At 46.4% G+C, this 19474-nt stretch overlaps 6 protein-coding genes across 6 annotated transcripts; 2 read left to right on the top strand and 4 right to left on the bottom strand.

The window, feature by feature from the left end:
- Positions 1 to 250: 250 nt before the first annotated feature.
- Positions 251 to 1908, bottom strand: N7466_001568 (Mur ligase C-terminal; the record flags this gene model as incomplete). The annotated part of the gene is made up of 5 exons (XM_057160966.1): positions 251 to 474; positions 534 to 654; positions 744 to 1619; positions 1676 to 1840; positions 1891 to 1908. 5 exons carry the CDS (start codon positions 1906 to 1908, stop codon positions 251 to 253), a joined length of 1404 nt encoding a protein of 467 aa, XP_057024251.1.
- A 270-nt stretch (positions 1909 to 2178) lies between these two features.
- On the bottom strand, positions 2179 to 3384 carry N7466_001567 (uncharacterized protein; the record flags this gene model as incomplete). The annotated part of the gene is made up of 1 exon (XM_057160965.1): positions 2179 to 3384. One exon carries the CDS (start codon positions 3382 to 3384, stop codon positions 2179 to 2181), a length of 1206 nt encoding a protein of 401 aa, XP_057024250.1.
- Positions 3385 to 3700: 316 nt separating this feature from the next.
- N7466_001566 (uncharacterized protein) lies at positions 3701 to 5872 on the bottom strand (the record flags this gene model as incomplete). The annotated part of the gene is made up of 5 exons (XM_057160964.1): positions 3701 to 4467; positions 4711 to 5190; positions 5240 to 5309; positions 5471 to 5696; positions 5772 to 5872. 5 exons carry the CDS (start codon positions 5870 to 5872, stop codon positions 3701 to 3703), a joined length of 1644 nt encoding a protein of 547 aa, XP_057024249.1.
- Positions 5873 to 6016: 144 nt separating this feature from the next.
- Positions 6017 to 6241, top strand: N7466_001565 (uncharacterized protein; the record flags this gene model as incomplete). The annotated part of the gene is made up of 2 exons (XM_057160963.1): positions 6017 to 6042; positions 6067 to 6241. The coding sequence occupies 2 exons, from the start codon at positions 6017 to 6019 to the stop codon at positions 6239 to 6241; spliced, it is 201 nt and encodes a 66-aa protein (XP_057024248.1).
- Positions 6242 to 11782: 5541 nt separating this feature from the next.
- N7466_001564 (BTB/POZ domain-containing protein) lies at positions 11783 to 12653 on the top strand (the record flags this gene model as incomplete). Its single annotated transcript, XM_057160962.1, has 2 exons — positions 11783 to 11947; positions 11997 to 12653. The coding sequence occupies 2 exons, from the start codon at positions 11783 to 11785 to the stop codon at positions 12651 to 12653; spliced, it is 822 nt and encodes a 273-aa protein (XP_057024247.1).
- Positions 12654 to 12656: 3 nt separating this feature from the next.
- Positions 12657 to 15473, bottom strand: N7466_001563 (DUF3435 domain-containing protein; the record flags this gene model as incomplete). Its single annotated transcript, XM_057160961.1, has 7 exons — positions 12657 to 12688; positions 12744 to 12777; positions 13075 to 13901; positions 13962 to 14338; positions 14401 to 14723; positions 14783 to 15044; positions 15115 to 15473. 7 exons carry the CDS (start codon positions 15471 to 15473, stop codon positions 12657 to 12659), a joined length of 2214 nt encoding a protein of 737 aa, XP_057024246.1.
- Between the last annotated feature and the right edge of the window lie 4001 nt (positions 15474 to 19474).

Raw genomic sequence — 19474 nt, 5'->3', positions numbered from 1 at the left:
GCTCATCAGTATAGAAAGCTCGTATTAACAGCCCATGGTGCAGATAAGGATACCGTCGAATAGCTGAAGGTAATATTACTGAGGTAGTATTAGTGCGAAGTGGAAATATATATTTGGAGCAAGTTGTCTAGCAATACTTAGCTACATGATCCGAATATCATCATCTCCGTCAAAGATCCAATGACTTGAACTTTGCCTGAAGCAACTCTGGGCTATAACAAGGAGAGTTATTCTTTGCTTTGACAATGATTTACGGCCGCAAAAAGGTAAGTGCCCCCCCAACCAGATGCAAGCTTCCCGTCACAAGGACCTCCATTCCATCTCGCTGCGCGCCTAACTGCTTTGCAAACCTAATTGCCCCCTCGATATTTGGCTCGGTTGAGACTGCAGCTTTGGGTTCAAGTTCAACCCAGAGTGAAGAGTATATAGTGCAAAAGTCAGGAAACGGAATCTCGGGCACTTTCAAGGTTTTGTCTGAAATATAAATCATGAGAATAAGTACAACCTTTACATTTGCCATACTTATTACTTACCTATTCGTGTAGATCCATCCTCTCTTTCCTGGTATGTAGTGAAGATGACATAGTCTGGTCTTGCGTTATGTTTTGAAAGTGAACGAGCCAGGCATTCCACTAGAGCTACTCCATCACGCTCCTCTGAATAGTGGCTGAAGATAAGGACACGATATCTTCGTAATATTATGTAATGTTAGCTGGCCGGTTCTTAGTCCAAGACAGTGTGACATACTTTTGTGTGGCTGAAGAGTATGAAGAAAACCATTCCGCCGCCTGCGTGAGACTCAATGTGTTGTGGGCACCATCCAAGAACCATCGTATTGTTCCATCTAATATAACTTCAAATCTCCCAATCCATGAAAAACTCTCAACGCCACTCGAAATGTCCTTGGACTCTAAGATGTGATCAGGTGTCTTGCTGTGCACAAAAGACCTTGCTAGCTCAAGGGCGAGAGAGCAATTCAATCGCTGGACCGGGACACCCAGGACCCTATCATTGACAGGGAGAGAGCTGTTCATTGAAACAAACATCAAATCCGTCTTTTTTTCCGCGGCACGGCTGCGCAAAATCTCAACAACATTACGTTCCTGTGTTACGGAGAATGCAGGTGTTCCGGCTTTGAATATTCCCGCTTTGTGCCAAGCGATATCTTCAAGTGTGGGCCCAAGTTGTTCAACGTGGTCCATCCCCAGAGATGTGATTCCAGTCGCAATGGGCCTTCGGATCACGTTCGTAGCATCATACTCTCCGCCATGGTGTGTTTCAAATACTGCTGCGTCGACACCTTCCCTAATGAATGTATGGAAAGCCAATAAAGCAAGAAGCTGCAGATAACGGGGCTGTCGTTCGACCTCCGCGTATAAAAGGGCTTCCCAGATCTCGAAAAAATATTGTGTGAAAAGAGCTTCCGTTATTGGTTGATTGTCGATCTGTATTCTCTCCCTGATACATTGTAGATCAGGGGAGGTATATAATCCGACGCTCTTCGGAAATCCCGTTCTCAAACCATGAGATCGAAGCAGACAACTGGTAAAAGCGCAGGTACTACCTTTACCTTTCGTACCAGCTATATGAATTATGTTCAGCCGGTCAACGTCAAGTTCCTAGGTCTGGTAAGAACAAGCAGGTCATGGCGTCTAGGCATATAAATCATGCTTACCGAGTGTCCCAAAGCCCGCAACCACTCATCCATGCCGACCAGGCTGGGGACACCCCTTGTAGTTTTTTTACCGCTAGGAGTCGCTGCAGCCTGCGATTCTGTGGTCTCTATAGGAGCTTTTGGTCGAGCTTTTCGGCGCCGCGCATCCAATAATTCAAGAGCATTCTATGTTGTTAGATCAGAACAAAGGTTGCCATGTGGTTTGAAAAGGTTACCTCGTAGCTATGGTGCATCTTGGAAGTCATGCGAAAGTATGTGATGAAGGCTACCTAGCGTGAAATGATTTTCGAGGCCAGATGTCAGGTCAGGCAGTATTGTGTGCCCGGATTTCACGTGATACTACCCCGCACCAAGCGAAGTCGGCCTTCTGCGGGCCTTATTCACGATGAATCTTTTCTTTAATTTTTTCTTTTTTTGGAATTATGTGTTACAGCTATTTGATCATTACGTTTGCGCGAAGCCCAAACACTCTTAAACGGGTTTGGAAAACTAATGCTATCTCCCTAACTCACATTGACATGTTTCAAACTGTCAACTATGAAGTCATGCCACTGTGAATTAAACAGGGGTATCCAGAAAATCCGAGATTCTGATGCCATATTTGTCCTCGCCTCTTGAAGTATATCCGCGCATTCCGATTTATTGCCGGTCATCATCAGAACATGCGCTATTGAGCATCGCACGATACCAGCATTGAAACCCTTATTCATCTTGAGATGATCCAAGACTGACAATGCATCCCGCCAACGTGATAAGGCGTCCTCCCAGTGAGACTTTTTATGTGAAATCCTTGCCAGAGAGACCCAGATCCGGAAAATGTTGACCTGCGCTTTGTAGTCTGGCGTACCAGAAGATAAGACTGCACGATGGACATCAAGTAGAAGCGACTCTGCTTCGCTATACATGTTGCGCTGAAGGTATGCCTCTGCAAGTGACATCTGTAGTCGTCTCCCCGTGGCAATGTCTTGCGTTCCATTCTTTTTCATTGGGGTCAATTCCTGCATTATAAGATTTTTGGAATCGTCAGGCTGACCGATTTCGCAATGCAGGTCTGCCACCCCTGATAGGAGAACGCGATACCAGTCTGTGCCCTCAAAATAGTCATCAAACAAACTGTCTTGAAGAACGCCCTCAAGCAAGTCAAATGCTTCTCTAAAAAGACCCTGGTAACGGAGCACCTTTCCCAACGTTATATCTCGCGCTCTTGAGACAATCCTCTCAAGGGTAGAATACTCCGTGCCTAGTGATTTCCACTCAACTAATTCTTCTTTGGCTCCGGTGAGATTCCCTTCACGAATCAAATTCTCAGCGAAAGAAATTATGAGATTTCCTCTCTGCGCGTTGAAACTTGCAGTCGTGTGTGACTTTTCATAGTCAGATGTGGCGCTCTGGCGCAAGAACGTTTGTAAAACGTGCTCCGACTCCTGTGACAATCCGGACATTCTCATAATTGAGCTTTCCCGATATGCGAGCCAGGCTTTTAGAAACGGGTCATCGTCGTCCTCCAGTAACTTCCTGGTACGACTGACTGCTTCAAGTTTCCACTGCGCGTGCGAGAATCGTGATGCAGCAAGAAGGGTTGAGGCAAGCTCATGTCGGAAGCAGGCAAGCTCGCTTCCGAGGTCGACGCATAAAGCATCATATTCAGAAAGAACGCGATTCAAATGAGGCAGGAGAACTCTTCCGGTTCTTCCGTTTCTGCAGACCATCATTAGACCTTGAAATCCGCTAAGCTAAAGTAAAAGACTCACATTGGCTCAATGTATGCATTCCTTGGGAAGGCATGGCAAATGAGTAAAATCGCCTGCCATCGCCATTTCTTCATTTCTGAGAGGGATAGGCGCTGAGTCACACAATACTGTACCAGAGGGTGGATGGAGAATGTTCTCAGACCGTTCGAATCCTTTTTACAGGATATGAGTGAAAAGGAAAGCAACTTTTCCATTGCTGTATCAAACTCGAGATCGCCCTGTATGACCTTTGTCAAATTATCATCGACGCCTTCGTCCTGCGCGCGAACTTCTTCTACTTCGCCATTTCCCCCCCTCTTCTCTGGGGAGATGTGCCTCTATGTAAGATCATCTCGGGGATCGATGACGGCTCAAGGAATGCGAAAAGAAGGAGAAGAGAAGTTGCGGCGGGTGACTCTTGTTCCACTTGCTTGAAATTGATTTCCCACGCCGTCAGAACCGCCTTTTCAGTGGATCCTAGGCGTGGCGAAAAGAGCAACAAGTCGTTCCGACGAGTGACATATAGATCTTGGTATTCTCTCAGGCTTCTACGCCTAGAGCGCACGAACGCCCCTGCCTGCACCAAAGCAAGCGGAAGGGATCCAAGTAGCTCCGCAATCTTTTTTGCTTCTTCTCTATCATTCTTACTAGGATTTTTGATCCCAGAGCTCTCGAGTAGTAAATGCGTTGCGTCTTCAGTTGCCAACGAAGTCAACACATGACCCTCCTCGGCTATGCTGCCAATAGCCGCTTGGTCACAGCTGGTGATCAAGACATGACCCCAGTTCACCGAGGGTAAATACTTTTGAATATGCACCGAATCCAAATTGTCAGCGTTGTCAAACACAAGAATCCACCTAGAATTTTCAGGTCTCGATAGCCAGCTTTTCACTGAGCTAATCTTGTTATTTGATTGCCCGAGTTTGAGAAGTTCATGCAGACGATCAATATCAGCTTCAAGTGAGACGCTTGATGTTGCGTTTAGGAAAACCGCTCCTGTGCTGTACTTCGACATATTTCGCAAAATGTAATGCAAAGCTGTCTGGGTCGTCCCCGAACCGCCTGAGCTAAAATTAGTAGATGGCCAAATACCAGCTTCAAGAGAAACTCACGCAAGCCACACAGGGCAAAACTTCGCCTTGTTGAACCTTTAGTCTGATTTTCGTGGAAGTAATCTTTCATGGTGCTCAAAACATCATCCCTGCCGCGAAAATGCAAGCATGGAATTATTGAAATATCGAATGGAATGGAAAAAACTAAAAAATTAGCAAATTAATCGCGAGTGTTCTCTCAAATGCAACTTACTCGACTCGAGGGTAGGTTTTGTCTGTTCGGTGGGGCCAAGCTGCAACTCATGAGCTATTTGTTTCAATCTGGACATCACAGGGCGAAAAGTGCGATCTTGATGGGATCTGAATCTGACAATATTGCGGTGGTCGGCAAATTGCGGAATAGTAATTTCATCTGGGACGTTCAAAATGGCGGACTGTTGTTCAACAACCTTCAAATGATGGTCAATACGGATTCCAAGCGCGCTCACATCAAAAATCCTTACCATTTTTCTCAAGAATGGGCCAATAGATGTGAACTCCAGTTCGTAGAAAGAGATTAGATGCACTTGTCTCCTTCTCTTGATGAAATCCTGCGTTATTTCCATCAAGACCTCTGAGTCTTTTTGCAGCAAGCCTAGCAGTGTACGCGGAGGTCTCATTGACGAGCACGCGGAAAGAATGTTTGCCACAAGCTTTCCCATCCCCGCAAGACTACTCCCATTGTGGGGAGTTCCTCGTAACAAGTTAGAAGGAAATAATTAACATGGCTAAGCCAAACTTACCGAGAAATAGTATCCCGTAAACAGACTTCTGCACCTGTTCTTCCTCTTTAGAGCAACCTATCAATAGTGCCTGTTACCTTCTTAGCAACGCTACGGTTGTAAGAATGGGAAGTGGGTTACCTTTTTGGCGACAATTCCACCCAAGCTGTGACAAACGAAGACAATGGGACGAATTTTCTCCTTGCAAAATGGTCAGTCTCGATATCAACTGCGAAGAGGAGAAACTCTTACCTGTTCCGTAGGCCTCATATCAACAAGCTCAGCAAGTAATTTGGAGCATATGCTGCGCATGTCTTGTTGCGCAGTAAAGTTTTTGAAGCGAGCATTGTAACCATATGTCATTATCCGGATATTAGGCAAAGCTTCCGGTAGTAGATCTTTCAGCCACATGACCCCTGTTGTTTTGTGCGTCCAGGTATCGATGGCATCCCCGTTCAAGCCGTGTATGGCAACCAAGCTGCGACGGTCAGCTGTGATTCGTGTTATAATGCAAAGATGAATAATTAGTGAGCATCATAGAATGTAGACTCACTCAAAGAGAACATCATCAGAGGCAAAACCCTTCTCCCCGATGGACGCTTTGATCGTGGGAACGTGAAGAACGGTAATCCCCCGTCTATCTTCACCGGTCATTTTGAGTGTGTATGGGCGAAAAGCTACGTAGAACACAAATTTAAAAGACCTAGTGAAATCTCCAGCAATAAAAGGGACTCCGTGGATCAGACCAGAGAGGGGAGGGAGGGGAGAGTGGGAGGGGGGAGACACGTGTCAATTCTAATGGCTTCGCTTTATGACGGTAAATGGTAAGTGGTGATAGGGTGGTAAAGTCACGCTAATGCTGTACATGGCCGCAAGTTTGGCGGCAATGCAGGAAAAGCGGATCACTCGATCACGCCGCCCAGCCTATCTATCTCTAGCATAATCAAGGCCTTCCTCTTGGGCCCACCGCGCATCCTAGTGCGAGCCCTTGTTCTCCAGTCTGCGTTGAAATTCCGAGCCTAGCGTGTGATAGAGAATTGCTAGCTGCAGGTCGATCCCAACTCCCTGTCGAACAAGCCCGATATTTGCTCGACTGCGATGGAAAAATCAAACTACCAAATGCAAGAACGGCTCGTAGGCGCCTCTATGCGAACGAGCTAAGGGTAATGTACTCATTATCCCACGAATCCAGGCATGTTTCTGAGTGCTGACTGGCTGCACGGCTGCGACAATGAGCGGAGAATAAATTCTTTCTCCGATGACACAGACATTTCAGCTGGTAATATGGAGTATTTGTGGACTAAGTGCTCAACGGCTGTCGGGGACCCCTCACAGGTCCAGTGAAAACCACCGGTCGCAATCACGGAGATCAATCAGGTGCAGCAGCCCTGCATCTCGAAGCGCCGCGACTAAAATCTAGCCAGGGAAGCTTTCCAAATTAGCCCTGTTAATACTGTAAAGGTCCGTGCGAAACAAGCCGAACGCGCCAGATGGGCGCTTAAAAGATATTTTTTATTGGTGTGGCAGACTCATAATGGGAAACGGGGAATTGCCCCAGCAAAAAAGACACGTAGATATTTAGCAAACGAGGATTGCAGTTCTTAGGGTCGCATGTGAAACTCGAACCAGGAGGGGGACATTGTAGATCCGATACGTCTTGAACGCGGAGTAGAGCTACAAAGGCTCAAGGGGGAAATGTGAGATTATGTGTCAGGATGTTACAGAGACTTTTCCAGAGAAGTGACAAATAATAGCTGCTAGGTGATAAAAATATACCATAGCTAATTTATACAAAAAATTCATCTTACTTAAGTCGCAAGAAATGAAAACCTGGACTTGAATTGATCGGATCATACTTGCTCACATAGATGGGGTTTTCACTTATTTAGCTGTATCTGAAGTGCAATGCACATTAATACACACCTGTAAATTTTGGATCATGCAAGTACACATATGAAGATTTCCCACTTGTGTAGATTTACTCAAGTTCATCCAACACATAAGTAAATCAACATGGTATGTAACATGATCTATGTGGGATTGCCACATATATTCCGCCTGACTTGTCTGGACAATGAAGGCATTTTTCGGTCAAATCACAATCTCTTTTAGACAGATCACAGCCTAGGAGTGGTCCTTAATTTAGCCAACGCAAGTGTTATTGTTGGTCCCCATTGCAATTATTGGCTAGGGGGCGAAATAACACAAAAGCTACATGTTAGGAGGGGCTGAGAAAATTGGTTTCTAGGATGACCAAATTACTGGCCATGATCAACCCACTATCGGCTAGGTAATTATGGGTAACATGATATGCGGCCGGAAGAACAAAATGCATTGGGCCTCGAATACACAACTGAAAACCAATATCCAGGATTCCAGGAATTACTGTGTGCTCCTGTCAGGGTCGGGGTCTAGGAAACAGTATCGCGGGGGGCTGCTCCAAAAGGGACTTTAAACGCAAATCATTTACGATCACATGAAACCGAGACGCTAGCTACATACGTAGACTACTTTGCTACGTAGAAATTCCTACATAGGCTGTCCTTCTATGTAGCAAGTGCCTATGCAGTCTGCCTTACTACGTAGCAGGCCTTCCATAGACCGCCCTCCTGGACTAAGGAGTCTATTTTTCCTTGCGCAGGACCCAGGGAGCTAAGCGCTCAAGTCGATATTTCCCCAAGGAATTCACTACTTATGCACTTAAGGCAGAAATCCCCTAGGGGAGCATGTACCGGAATTCCCCCAAGGGATTCAGTTCCCAGAGGGCTCGTGCACTCAAGGCAGAAATCCCCTAGGGGAGTGAAGTACCTAAGTCGGAATTCCCCCAAGGGATTCAGTTCCCAGGGCTTATGCACAAGTCAGAACACAGTGGACACAATCCCCAGGGGGCTCCCATGGAACAGCCCTCTTATATTCACGCATGGAGAATTCTTTAGAGTAAGCGACCTATGTTTCTATATTATTGAGCTTGTGATCTAAAATGGGCACGTTAAATTTCAATAAATAGATAGTAAAAACAAAAAACACTGACGTCGATTAATTTAGTATTAATGAAATTTCGTGACATCACAATTTCGGGGGACCGCACCCAAAAAAAAGATAAAAAATAAAACAACAAAAAAGAAGGGAAGGGGGGTAAAAAGAAAATGGACTAAAGGGGATCATCGGTGTGACATGTTTATTTTGGGATTGCCGCCGTCCGATCTGCTGGTGGTTCTTGTGGCTCAGCCTTGACGCCCTAAAAGCAGTACGAGACATGGTGGGAGAACAAAGCATTTCAAAAGTTATCGATAGTTCCGTTTCTCAATAAAGCTTCAATGTCTAGATACACTTTTCGTTTCTCTCGACCGGTGTTGGGTAGTAAGAGTCCTAGAAGAGTCGGGGAAGTCATAGCGGCAGATCCTTGAAATTTACTTACTAGTTGAGAGCTAAGGAAAGACCAAAATCCAGAGGCGTCTGCGCAGAAAATGAAGACTTTCCCTGACTGTCGAATGCGTATGCCCAAGCAGACATCTGCCCCGCACATCTCGCTATACTCTAAGGCCTTTTTCTCTAGACATGACTTGCGTCGGTCTCTCTTCTGTCGCAGTGATTTCTTCTCCCTGCTAGAGCTCTTTGGTTGTTCGTGGGAGATTTTAGCCATCATCCGAGGTAGGCAAATATTTTTGACCTGTGAATGGATGAAAGTAAGGCCACTTTTATATAGCCAAAAATGATTTGTATTTGTGATTAAAAGGTGAAAAGGAGTAAATGGTCCTTTTGAATTCTTAAAATGACACGATTTCCCCAAAAGACCACGGTTCTGGTCGCGAATGGTTAAAGTCACCATTGTTTATGTACTGGGAGATTTTGCACGAAGTCCAAAAGGTTGGATATTTTCATCAAATATACAAAGGAGTAAAAGCCGCTATACCTCGTACTCGGGGCACTCCCCTTATAAGCCCCTATTTAATATATCCCCTTCCATCAGCTATTCTTAAATATAATAGTGGGAGGAAGCAAGTGCCACCCTACGTGGCTTAGGAAAATAGATCTGACATGGTCCAACCGCTACTAGTCAGGTCGGAGTGGTGGTAAGTCGTGATTTCATGCGGGTAAGACCCACATTAACCCAGCTCGCTACATTATTGGATATAGAAAGGATTCATAGACAAAAGCTCCAACTAATAATTGGTATTCTCTACGCGCGCGCAAATGATGATGCGGGCCTTTTAGTCCATTGCGCATTTTTTTTATATCCGACTAACTCCGAAGCCATTGAAAATTATAGTGATTTAATGTTAGGCCTACAATAATATTTTGCACTCTTGAATTTTTCCGCTCACTAATTTTAAAGTCCCTCGAATATTATTGATCGTTAAAATTTGTGCTCTCCAATATTTGGGGCTGTCCAATATTCAAAGCCTAATATTTTAAAGGTGTGTATCGTTAAAACACCGTTAAAATTCGATCGGCCCAAAATTAGAAGTCTATTAAATTTGAGCATCTCCTGTATTATGACAGTAAAATATTTAATATCTCGAAAAGGCAAAAATTTACTACAAAGTATACCTGCGGTTCAGGACCGCGAACTATTCGTGCAGCCTAGGTTGACAGACGGATTGGTTCAAGTGTTTGAATCTGAAGGGCTCTCTTGCTTGAACCCTGAAAATTATATTAAGGCTTCCATCGGGACCATTCAATATTCAAGGCCTAATATTTTTCACCTGAGCCTTCGACTTGGCATACAAAATACCCACAACGAGGAGAAACGCGGTGTCCTTCGGGATTTAGCCAGGGTCTCAGGACACGATAAATGTAGGAGATGAAGAATCGTGGTCTGTCCTGAGAACCCCAGGGTCTCAGGATACGGCAAATCGTAGGATATGAAGAATCGTGGTCTGTCCTGAGAAATCCAGGGTCTCAGGATACGGCAAATCGTAGGATATGAAGAATCGTGGTCTGTCTTGAGAAATCCAGGGTCTCCGGATACGACAAATCGTAGGATATGAAGAATCGTGGTCTGTCTTGGGAAATCCAGGGTCTCAGGATACGGCGGATCGTAGGATATGAAGAATCGTGGTCTGTCTCGGGAAAACCGTGGCCCGTCTTGGGATAGCTAGTTTCTCAAGATAGTCGGGCGAGGGAAAATGTGTGGGGAAACTCGGGGCTCATTCCATGATTGAGCCAGCGTAGAAAAGGATTGGCACATCTCAAGATACGTGAAGGCTAAGAATTGGGTTGATTTTCGCTCCGCTTGGGAACAGACATAACCTGTCTTAAAACATCCAGGAATTAATTTGCGCTCCATATAGCCTACACAGACATCTGTCCGACAGCCCCTGTCCAATGTAGCAATAAAGCTCAAGTGGATGCCAGTTGACAGACTGAAAGCCGCTGTAGGCGGCAGACTGTGGTCGTGCGACCAGCCCAGTCGCACGACCACAGTCTGCCGCTCTCCGCCCCAATCAACTGACCTAGAGCTTTTTGGCCTGAGGCCACAGCCTCACCACCACAGCTTTCCGACCATGGACCCACGTCTATAGACTGAGAGCCCGCCATGACTGACATCCCTTGTTTTACATTTCGACTGGCTCCACGGCATTTGGCGCCTGTCTAGCATGGTCAGCCGGCCATACGAGTCGCTAAACAACTTCTCTAAATCTACTAAGACCCTAAGGCAACATTGCCATACTTGATAACGTGTCATGGATGTCTTGTAGAGGACCTTTCATTCGTCCGTACATTCTATCACCAGCGTTTCCACTGTCCAAATGCTAAAGCACCAGATGCACAAGCCCCCAAGTCCCATGCCTCGTCCCATCCTTCCCAGATATCCCCGGAGATCGATTACCATCAGCCCTGCTGAATGTATGCGAAAACGTAAAGCATGTCGTGTTCCCCCTTTGCTATGCTTCATGAGCCAATTCAAATAGCTCAATGTAAGGCTCGCTCCTGACACAGTAATTATTAGACCATCATTACTCTATCCCCACTCCGAATCAGTCATGAGTAATGTAAACATTCGCAAGTCGTCCACGAAGCGATCGTCTACGTAAGATGCTGGGCCATGCAGGCCCTGACTGTACCTTTTCGTCGCTGGTATTCACCCCACAGAATAACAATTTCTATCTGCTTCAACGATTGTGCTTGGTGATTCCTTAGAGTCGATTATGCCTTGATTTATCTCGCTAAACTAAATAACCGCAGAATAGAACAGACTCAATGTGGGATGCGTCATCGGGGAATCACGCGGACCTGACAACCTGTCCGTCACCTTCCCCGGCCAGCATGACCTGAGTGGCAATTTTAACGCTTACCCGCAAATCAGAACCTCAAGCAAACCCACAATCTGGGAGTGTACGTGTCACGGTTTCACAAGTCAGTGTTCATGAATATCTTGACATCATGCTCTCCTTGTCTTCCATTGTCCCGAAAACTCTGCCTTATCTATAACTAATCATTAATAGCCTTATTGGCTCTACTGTTTGGACAGCATTGAAGGCCGTGAAACCAGTGAGACCAGCGAGCTGACTAGCCTCAATTTCTTTTGATCCAAATTATTTGTTTCAAGGAAATTAAATCATGTCAACGCTGTCGAAGAGTTCAGATTTCATGCGAGAATTGCTCCTCGGAGGACAATTTTCTGACATAGATATCATCTGTCAAGATGTCACTTTCAAAGCCCATCGAGCTATTGTTTGTACACAGTCAAGGTTCTTCAACAGCGCATTCTGCGATGGCTTCAAGGTATAAGTAGAAAGGCTTTGACAGATACCTCAGTTACTTACTTTCCCAGGAATCTTTCGACCGATCCATCAATCTGAAAGATGAGACACCAGAGACCATCGAACGTGTCCTGTCGTTCCTCTACCTGAGGGAATACCAGGATGAAGGGAATGTGGTTCTATTTCGGCCTAGTACAGATGATTCAGATTCAGTCAGTCAAGGGGATAAATTCAACGAGATGGAAGCTTTGAAGTCAAAGGCTTTAAACAACATATTGGTATTCACTGCCGCTGATAAATTTGAAATCGATCCATTGAAGAATCTAGCGTCAGAGAAGTTCTCTGAATGGGTATCTGGAAATTGGGACTCGTCAATATTTCCTGAGGTAGTTGAAGAAGCTCTAGCGTTGACCCCTTCTCATGAAACGAAATTGCAGGAGATTATCGCCGTGGTTATTTCAAGTCACATATTCGAATTAATCGACAAAGCGGCTATTCTTCCTGTCTTAAGTTCCTTCGGATGCCTTGGGTCCTTGGTAATCCTGGATTTAGTCCAAAAGGGACTAGTCAAACAGCCTAGCGAAAAAGACGTCCTCCAGGGACTCGCTCAAAAACTCAACTCACGTCGTCACTGTCGGCATTGTTCGGCAGCATTGAACGTGAGAATGGAAAGTGGGGAATACCAGATCGGAAATTTCCGTTGCGCCGTCTGTCATACACGACATTAGCTACTACATATCTTGCAGGCCATACTCCAACGGCTCTGGGATAAATCTAGAAAATACGACCATTTTCGAATCGCGTTGGCCAACACTCACTGAAGACTCCCTTTTCCGGCCCCACTGCCAAGGCCTGCGTATATCATTCATTAACATTTCCGGAATTCTATTCCGATAGCTCTATGTAATCGCGACAAACAAGGTACGCTTCAATGAAATAAAACCATGGCTCCGTCAATTGTGGCCAAATAGAGAAACAAAGAAATGGCGCAAGGGCCTCGAAGATCGGCAAAGTAGAATCTGACGCTCATGTTCGAAGGCCATGGACACCCTCGGCATGCCTCCGCAAGTGCATTTCGTGCAGGACGGATAGATCGCAAAAATTACATCTCCGGTCCATCAAGTGTGAGTCCCTAAAATGCCTCCTCACCCCATTATAGTCTGAATATGCCTTGGGACATTGGAAGCATGCGAATGTTTGCTCTGCATTCGGAATATTCTTCTCGTCAGAGGTATGCCCGTTCTCCCACGACGTATTCGGCGACGTAGCAGCCTTGATCTTTCGAGCTGGCGGAGGGGGAACGACATCCTCATTGTCGGATGGTGCAGAGCGTTTGCGTCGTCCTCGAAGGGGTCCACCCTCCTGGAAGCCGCAATATTGTATTCCAGCAGCAACAGCTTTGTTGCGCCGTGTCCACTCGTCTTCTAATGAATCGGTAGTGGGCCAAGTAAAGAACGTCTCCACGAGAAGAATCTGCTCCGATGGCATTGCAAACTCCTTCCGTAATACCTCGCGCGCAGGCTCATCACTAACAGCCCCACCGGTCAGCTGTCTTTCAATGTCAATCACCGCCTGTTTCCGACTGAAATCACGACGTATTTCTTTCCGCCGTTTGTCCTGCAGACGCCGGCGCAGATTGTGGACTTGACGCTTCTGGTCCTCCAGCATCGCCCGCAATGCTGGGTCATGAGAGCGGTCACCGCACTGGGTCTCTAACTCGAATTGCCAGCGCATGGCCGATTGCAGTTCTGGGTCTTTCTCCACCGATTCCCGGTCAGCGTCGCTCAGGTATCGTGGTCGCCGCCGATCAATCCAACGGCTCATCCGGGTCACAGCCTTTGAGAACTCTTCGTCTGGATTGAGGCCGCACATGATCTCCTGTAAGCCAGTATGCCGACGGGGACGATAATGTTTAATAAATGTTCTGCTAGTGGCGTGGGCCATGATCACATTACGCTGTGCTTCACTGACGAAACCTAGACAAAAGACTTAGTCTGTCCATCTAGAGGAAACTTGGGGATTTATAGTCCACTCACCACTCTTGTCGAGTAAATCACCTCCTCCGTATCGGAATTGGTGAGAGAAAAAATGATTAAGGAAGCCGTGTATCTCACTGGATGTCCTGAGCTGTGCGTCGAGTGTGCTTCCATTCATGGGTGTCTCCCACAAAATGCGGGGCTGGCCACAGATCACCTCGACCTTCGGGAAGACATAGTAATTATCCATCTCTTTCTTCAAGGGAAGTAGCATTTCCTGTCGACCACCCTCGACAAGCAGTCTCCGAAGGTCTTCCATCGATGTTAAGTGAGGCGCTTCAAAGGCGTGAACATAAAATAATATGATGAAGAGTAGGACATGTGGGCTGAAGACAAGTGATACGCCGTAGACAATTTCAGGTAGCGCGAACGTGTTGCTAAGTAATATTGATCAGTCAGTCTGATTGAAGCAAGCAAGTATGACTCGGGTTCCACCTACAGCTTCGACATGCCCAGGACGCTTTTCACAAACTGGGGCTCGAGTTCGATCATCGGCTTCGGAGGTCCTCCGTGCGGATCCTGCTGGAGCGATATTTGTAGATGCTTGAACTGAAGGTCAAGCATTGCCTGTTTTCGGTTGATGGTAAATAACCCAACAGTGTTGTATAGACATAGGATAATGCGCTGAAACCCCAAGTGGAATCGCTTCTCCCGTGTTTGAAGGATTGTCTCATTGAATGGAATCATATCTTCAATATATACTGGGACATTCGCCCGCGGTTGCTTGTCAAGACCGCGCTTATCCACCAAGTATCTCATGCCCTGTCAATTTTCGTCAGCGCAAGCCTCCTGCAGACGATTGGGGGAGGTCGAAAACAAACCGTGCGAACGGCCTCGCCCATCTCTTTACTCATCTCGTTTTTGGTAATTCGTTGGTAGTAAATTCGGAAGTACTTCCAATCCGCTTCAAGGGCGCTGGCCTTTGTATAGCCTTTCTGGCGGCGACCATCGGGACTGTACTCCAGCTTCAGACACCAATTAAGAAATCGATGCATGTCATTTGGAGACGCCTCACGCAGTGCATCCTCCGCAACCCCCCACTTGTGATTAGTGGATGGTTCCATTGCTTTCATTTGGCAGTACCTGAAATGAGGCAAGTCGGTCAGTTGATATTAACACGGTATAAGCTTTCAGCGATATCCTGATCACTTACCAAGCCCAACGCTCTTTCAGTCGAAGTTTCAACTTCTTCGTTTTGTTGGATCGGCCGTAATCCTCCGGCACTTGGGCCAGGTCCTCGTCCGTGTCATCATCGGGGACTTGGTATCGGGCCTGGTGGACACGTTCCACATTCGACAGATCTGTTGGTAGCGATTTTGTTCCAGTCTTTGGGCTTGGCTTCTTCCGAGCAATCGTTCGACCCGCTGGAGGGGAGCGCTCCGGCTCGGTGAGATCAGTCTCAGAGGGATCGGGCTCGAACGGTCTATCATTGTCGGTATCGATGGGAGAGGTACAAGAGGATTCGCTCGTGATTCCGTGGTTGCCAATATTGGGCGTCCTCCGACGGTACATGGCTAATAGATTTCGCCGACCGTGCGAAGGAACTACCTCGGAGCTCGAGATGTGTTAACGCACGACACGACTGAATAGAAGAAAGCACGACGGAAGATCAGAGGGAGATTTTTGGAGTGGTGTTTGAGTCGAAATGAGGACAGTGTTGGACGGAGGATGGGTGGGAAGGGGATATTTATAGCCATGGCGGCTGGGAGCTGGCCAGAGTGCAGCTGGCGTGGTGCTGAAGGAGGCCATTTTTGGCGCCTCCCTCCCCTGTAGGCGTGGTGGAGCTACTAAGGAGCCCCTCAGGGAACCAAGGATGTCAGCGCGCACGAAATGGCAGCCTGAGGCATGAAGTGGTGAGTGGTGTGGTGCGTGGTCGAAGGAGGCGGGAGCGTGGCGGAGGGAGGTTGCTGAAAGACGGCCATTTTCGGCCTCACCTGCGGCCGAAAAAGGCAGTCAAATAGCAAAACGCAATTCTTATTAAGAAGAATTATGAAAAGGTGGGTCTATTAGGCTTAATTAGGGGGTTGAACCCCTCTGGTCTCTTCTAGAATATTGCCCAATTAGGCTAAGATCCTTCTATAATGTTACCTGATCGGGTTAGAACCACTCCTGATTGGGAAATATTATGTGTAGATCGTCAATATTGCTGCTTGTTGAAAATATATATTTCCACCAATACACTACACCACCACTCTCACCACCCCAACACATATATATATTTTTATGACCCTATGAAATTAACTAAGCTCATACGCTGATTCTTTTGATACTAGAGTCAGTAAAAAATATTGATATTTTTAAGCTATGCATATAATTTATGCAGATTGGACCCACTCATGGATTACCCATGTGCCCCCATGGGTGCTGACTAAAAGCCCATGGGCCACGACCCTGGACCATGGGCTAGGGTTTGCACATGTCTATCCAGCAACCAGCAGTGGAGAAAAAGCCACGACTTGACCGACGGCATTGAGCCACGTGCCCGCTTCAGGTGTTTTGTTCAATGCCGCATTCTCTAGCTCATGTGTAATGTGGGACTATACCAATGTGATTGAGGTTATTGAAGTCAATTCTGATGCTCCCGCAATGATCGTTTGCATTAATTGTCATTTTGCATGTAAATGTATGGTCTGTTCGCTAGTTGTGTGATCAAATTTGATCATTCCACTCCTTTTTATATACTTACTGGCCCTTCTAATAATCACACCGAAAGTATTTATAAAAGAACATCGAAAATAGGTACTATTAATTCATCCTGATGCAGTAGTAGCCTATGGTGGGAGTAGGGCGTTTAAGATGAGGCTGCTGGCAGCTACAGATCAGACACAAAAACAAGCCGGCTGATATAATTGGTTGATCAGAAGCCGCCTTCGATGATTTTCTGCCGGACCCACCTTTTATGATTGGAACTCTGGCCCCCCATAACCAGCGGATCACCTTGCCCGAATCATCCGTTATCGACTAATGTTTCTCCTGAAAGCCGTCCAGCCTATTCAGGGACCGTACGCACATCTGACAAGGGAGGGCGCATCCAAGCGGTCCCAGAGCCTATACCAGTCTCGGCTGAAGTTGTTGCGGATGTTACAGGGTCGAACGGATCATCGTCTGTCCACCACGGGCAGGAAGGTTCAAGGTCCAGGTCAATCAGCCGGAGATGACCACTCGCTCGGGTGTGAGCGACACGGTGTACAGCTGCACATATTGACATCGCACACTGAGATCAATTAGCGTTGGCATAATCTCACAAGATACAAACGCTGACAGAGCTCTGATTTGGGCAGATCAAAACACGTTGTGAGAATGGTACCGGTGAGCAAGATTAGAAGCCTCTCCGTCTTGGCTCACTCGGTTGATGACTGGTTGACAATTGCCAATTGCCAACTGTCGTTATAGAGTTCTCGGCAGAATATTAGCGACAGCATAAAATCACCATTTCGGAATTCACAAGGTGCGTCTTGTAGCATTATTGTTCAGCAGGACATGCGCAAGCCATCGTGGCCTCTAGATGTTTTTTCCAAATCCAGCTCGCCCTTTGAGTTGTACCAATCCGGTCTTTTGCTTCACTTTTCTCACCACTCAGAGGGTAAGACGCCGAGGTTTTCGACTTGCTCCGCGGTGATAAGTTATGGAGTTGGGAACAAGGCCTCAAATAAAGGCCACTGGCCGAAACCCTCCCAGATGGTACAGGCAAGTGACTAAATGCTCGAGGCAAGCGAGAGCGACTTGTTAGGGAATCTGGCCTAGCCTTGCCGGAGGCAAGGGAGGGTTTTCGAGGAGAACAGGGCTGTTTTGTGTGCGTTGGAAGATTCTCCAAAGTCGCTAAGGATGATGGTTTCTTGTCCGAGAACAATATCATCGCTGCAAAAGCCGAACCAGCCGGGAATGAACACGCATGTGGGTAAACCATTCTACAAGTCTAGACGAACAACAGCTTCGGATTGTGGCTCTCCGAATGCCTCGTACAGCTCTGACGTGGAAAACTACCGATCGCTGTGGGTAACTGGACTAGGATAATACTTAGATGAAGGTCTGAGAGAGTTGGACTCAGCTAGCCAATCCAGCTATCCTCGTGGAACTGTGTCTTAAGAAGTCAACTGACCGCATTCTTGATAGACGGATGGCGAAGGTTGTCGATAGAATAAGTCTTGTCAACCTGATGGTTCGATGTATCAACTAACATTCGACATGTTCAATGGGCACCGTGTTCTTCTTAGTCTGAGGCTCCGTTGAGAGATCCTCAGGGGTAAATGCTCCGATGTGTTGCAATAGCGTACTTTCAGAATTGCAATACAATAAATACTATGGGTAATGGGGCGGACGATGAATAAGCCGGTCTCCCAGGGTCCATATGGCTATCCTAAACTCAAGTTCATTTAGCAATCGAGGCATGATAATTTTGATTACTCTGCAATACCTCAGTCGCGCATGTTCGCCGGCGATAGGTCAGTCCATTAGCATGTCCCATATACTTTTATGAACATGATTCTACCATGACATCCAGAAAAGGGTGATAGATGTACTCCTTGAAAATTCATCATTACTCACAAGATGGCCCTCTTCTCTCAGGAGATCAAAAGTGGAGGAAGATTCACGTGTGCGATGCCTTCCGATCGAACTTATGTGCTTGTCTTTGAATCTCGACCCGAAAATCATTCGACTCCCGGATTTGTCGAAGCTTTCTGCTCTTCTTTATCCAAGATTGAAGCCTTTCCAAAGGGCGTCGTTATCACTGCAAGTAGAATTCCTGAGTTTCACAGCAAAGGCATTAGTCCGCACATATCACAGGATAATCTCGAAGGACAAGAGCATATATAGTCACTTCTACGACAGCTCCTCAGGTATGATCCTTCATATTTTGTAAATTTAGCACGTTGAAATTGCCCCTCGGGTCTTCCTTTCTGAGTGTCTAACTTAATACAATATGGACAGGTATCCTATGCCAACAATAACTCTCATAAGCGGACAAGCAGCTGGTCTTGACTTTATTTCAGCCCTATGCCGTGATTTCAGAATTCAAAAATCCGGTGGTTCTTCTCTGTGTATTCATGAGGGCCGATGTGCTACGCCATTGATGTCAAGTGGATGCTAGAATTTGTGAAGGCGAGATTGCCTGCATCCGATATTACCCGCTCCATGTTGGAAAGGAAACCTCTCCATGCACGAGACTCTGTCAGATCCGGTCTGGTCAATGAGACAGGTTTTTTCGAAGGTACTCTGCGGCTAATCGAGAGGAGAGGACTATTGGATGCTGGCACAGAGAAGGTGTACTGTAAAACTAAAGAGTTGTAAAATAGAAAGGCTATCACTCTGTTGAATGTCAGAAACACAAGTGAAATCAATACGCATCGACTTTGAAACTAGAGCAGTTTGATTCATCTGCAGGTTAGGCATAATGAGTTGGTACATACAGAATCTTGAGTGTGCCTTCTATATTTTGTTCATATTGAGAATCAGCTTGATTCTTTCTTCTTTACTATTCCCAAAGAAATTACCTATTGAAATGGGTCAGGCTC

The sequence above is a fragment of the Penicillium verhagenii genome, assembly GCF_028828195.1.
Source record: "Penicillium verhagenii strain IBT 33310 chromosome Unknown utg000003l_segment0_segment0, whole genome shotgun sequence".
In the NCBI taxonomy this organism is placed as follows: Eukaryota; Fungi; Ascomycota; class Eurotiomycetes; order Eurotiales; family Aspergillaceae; genus Penicillium; species Penicillium verhagenii.
This window is presented reverse-complemented; position numbering and strand designations above follow the sequence as displayed.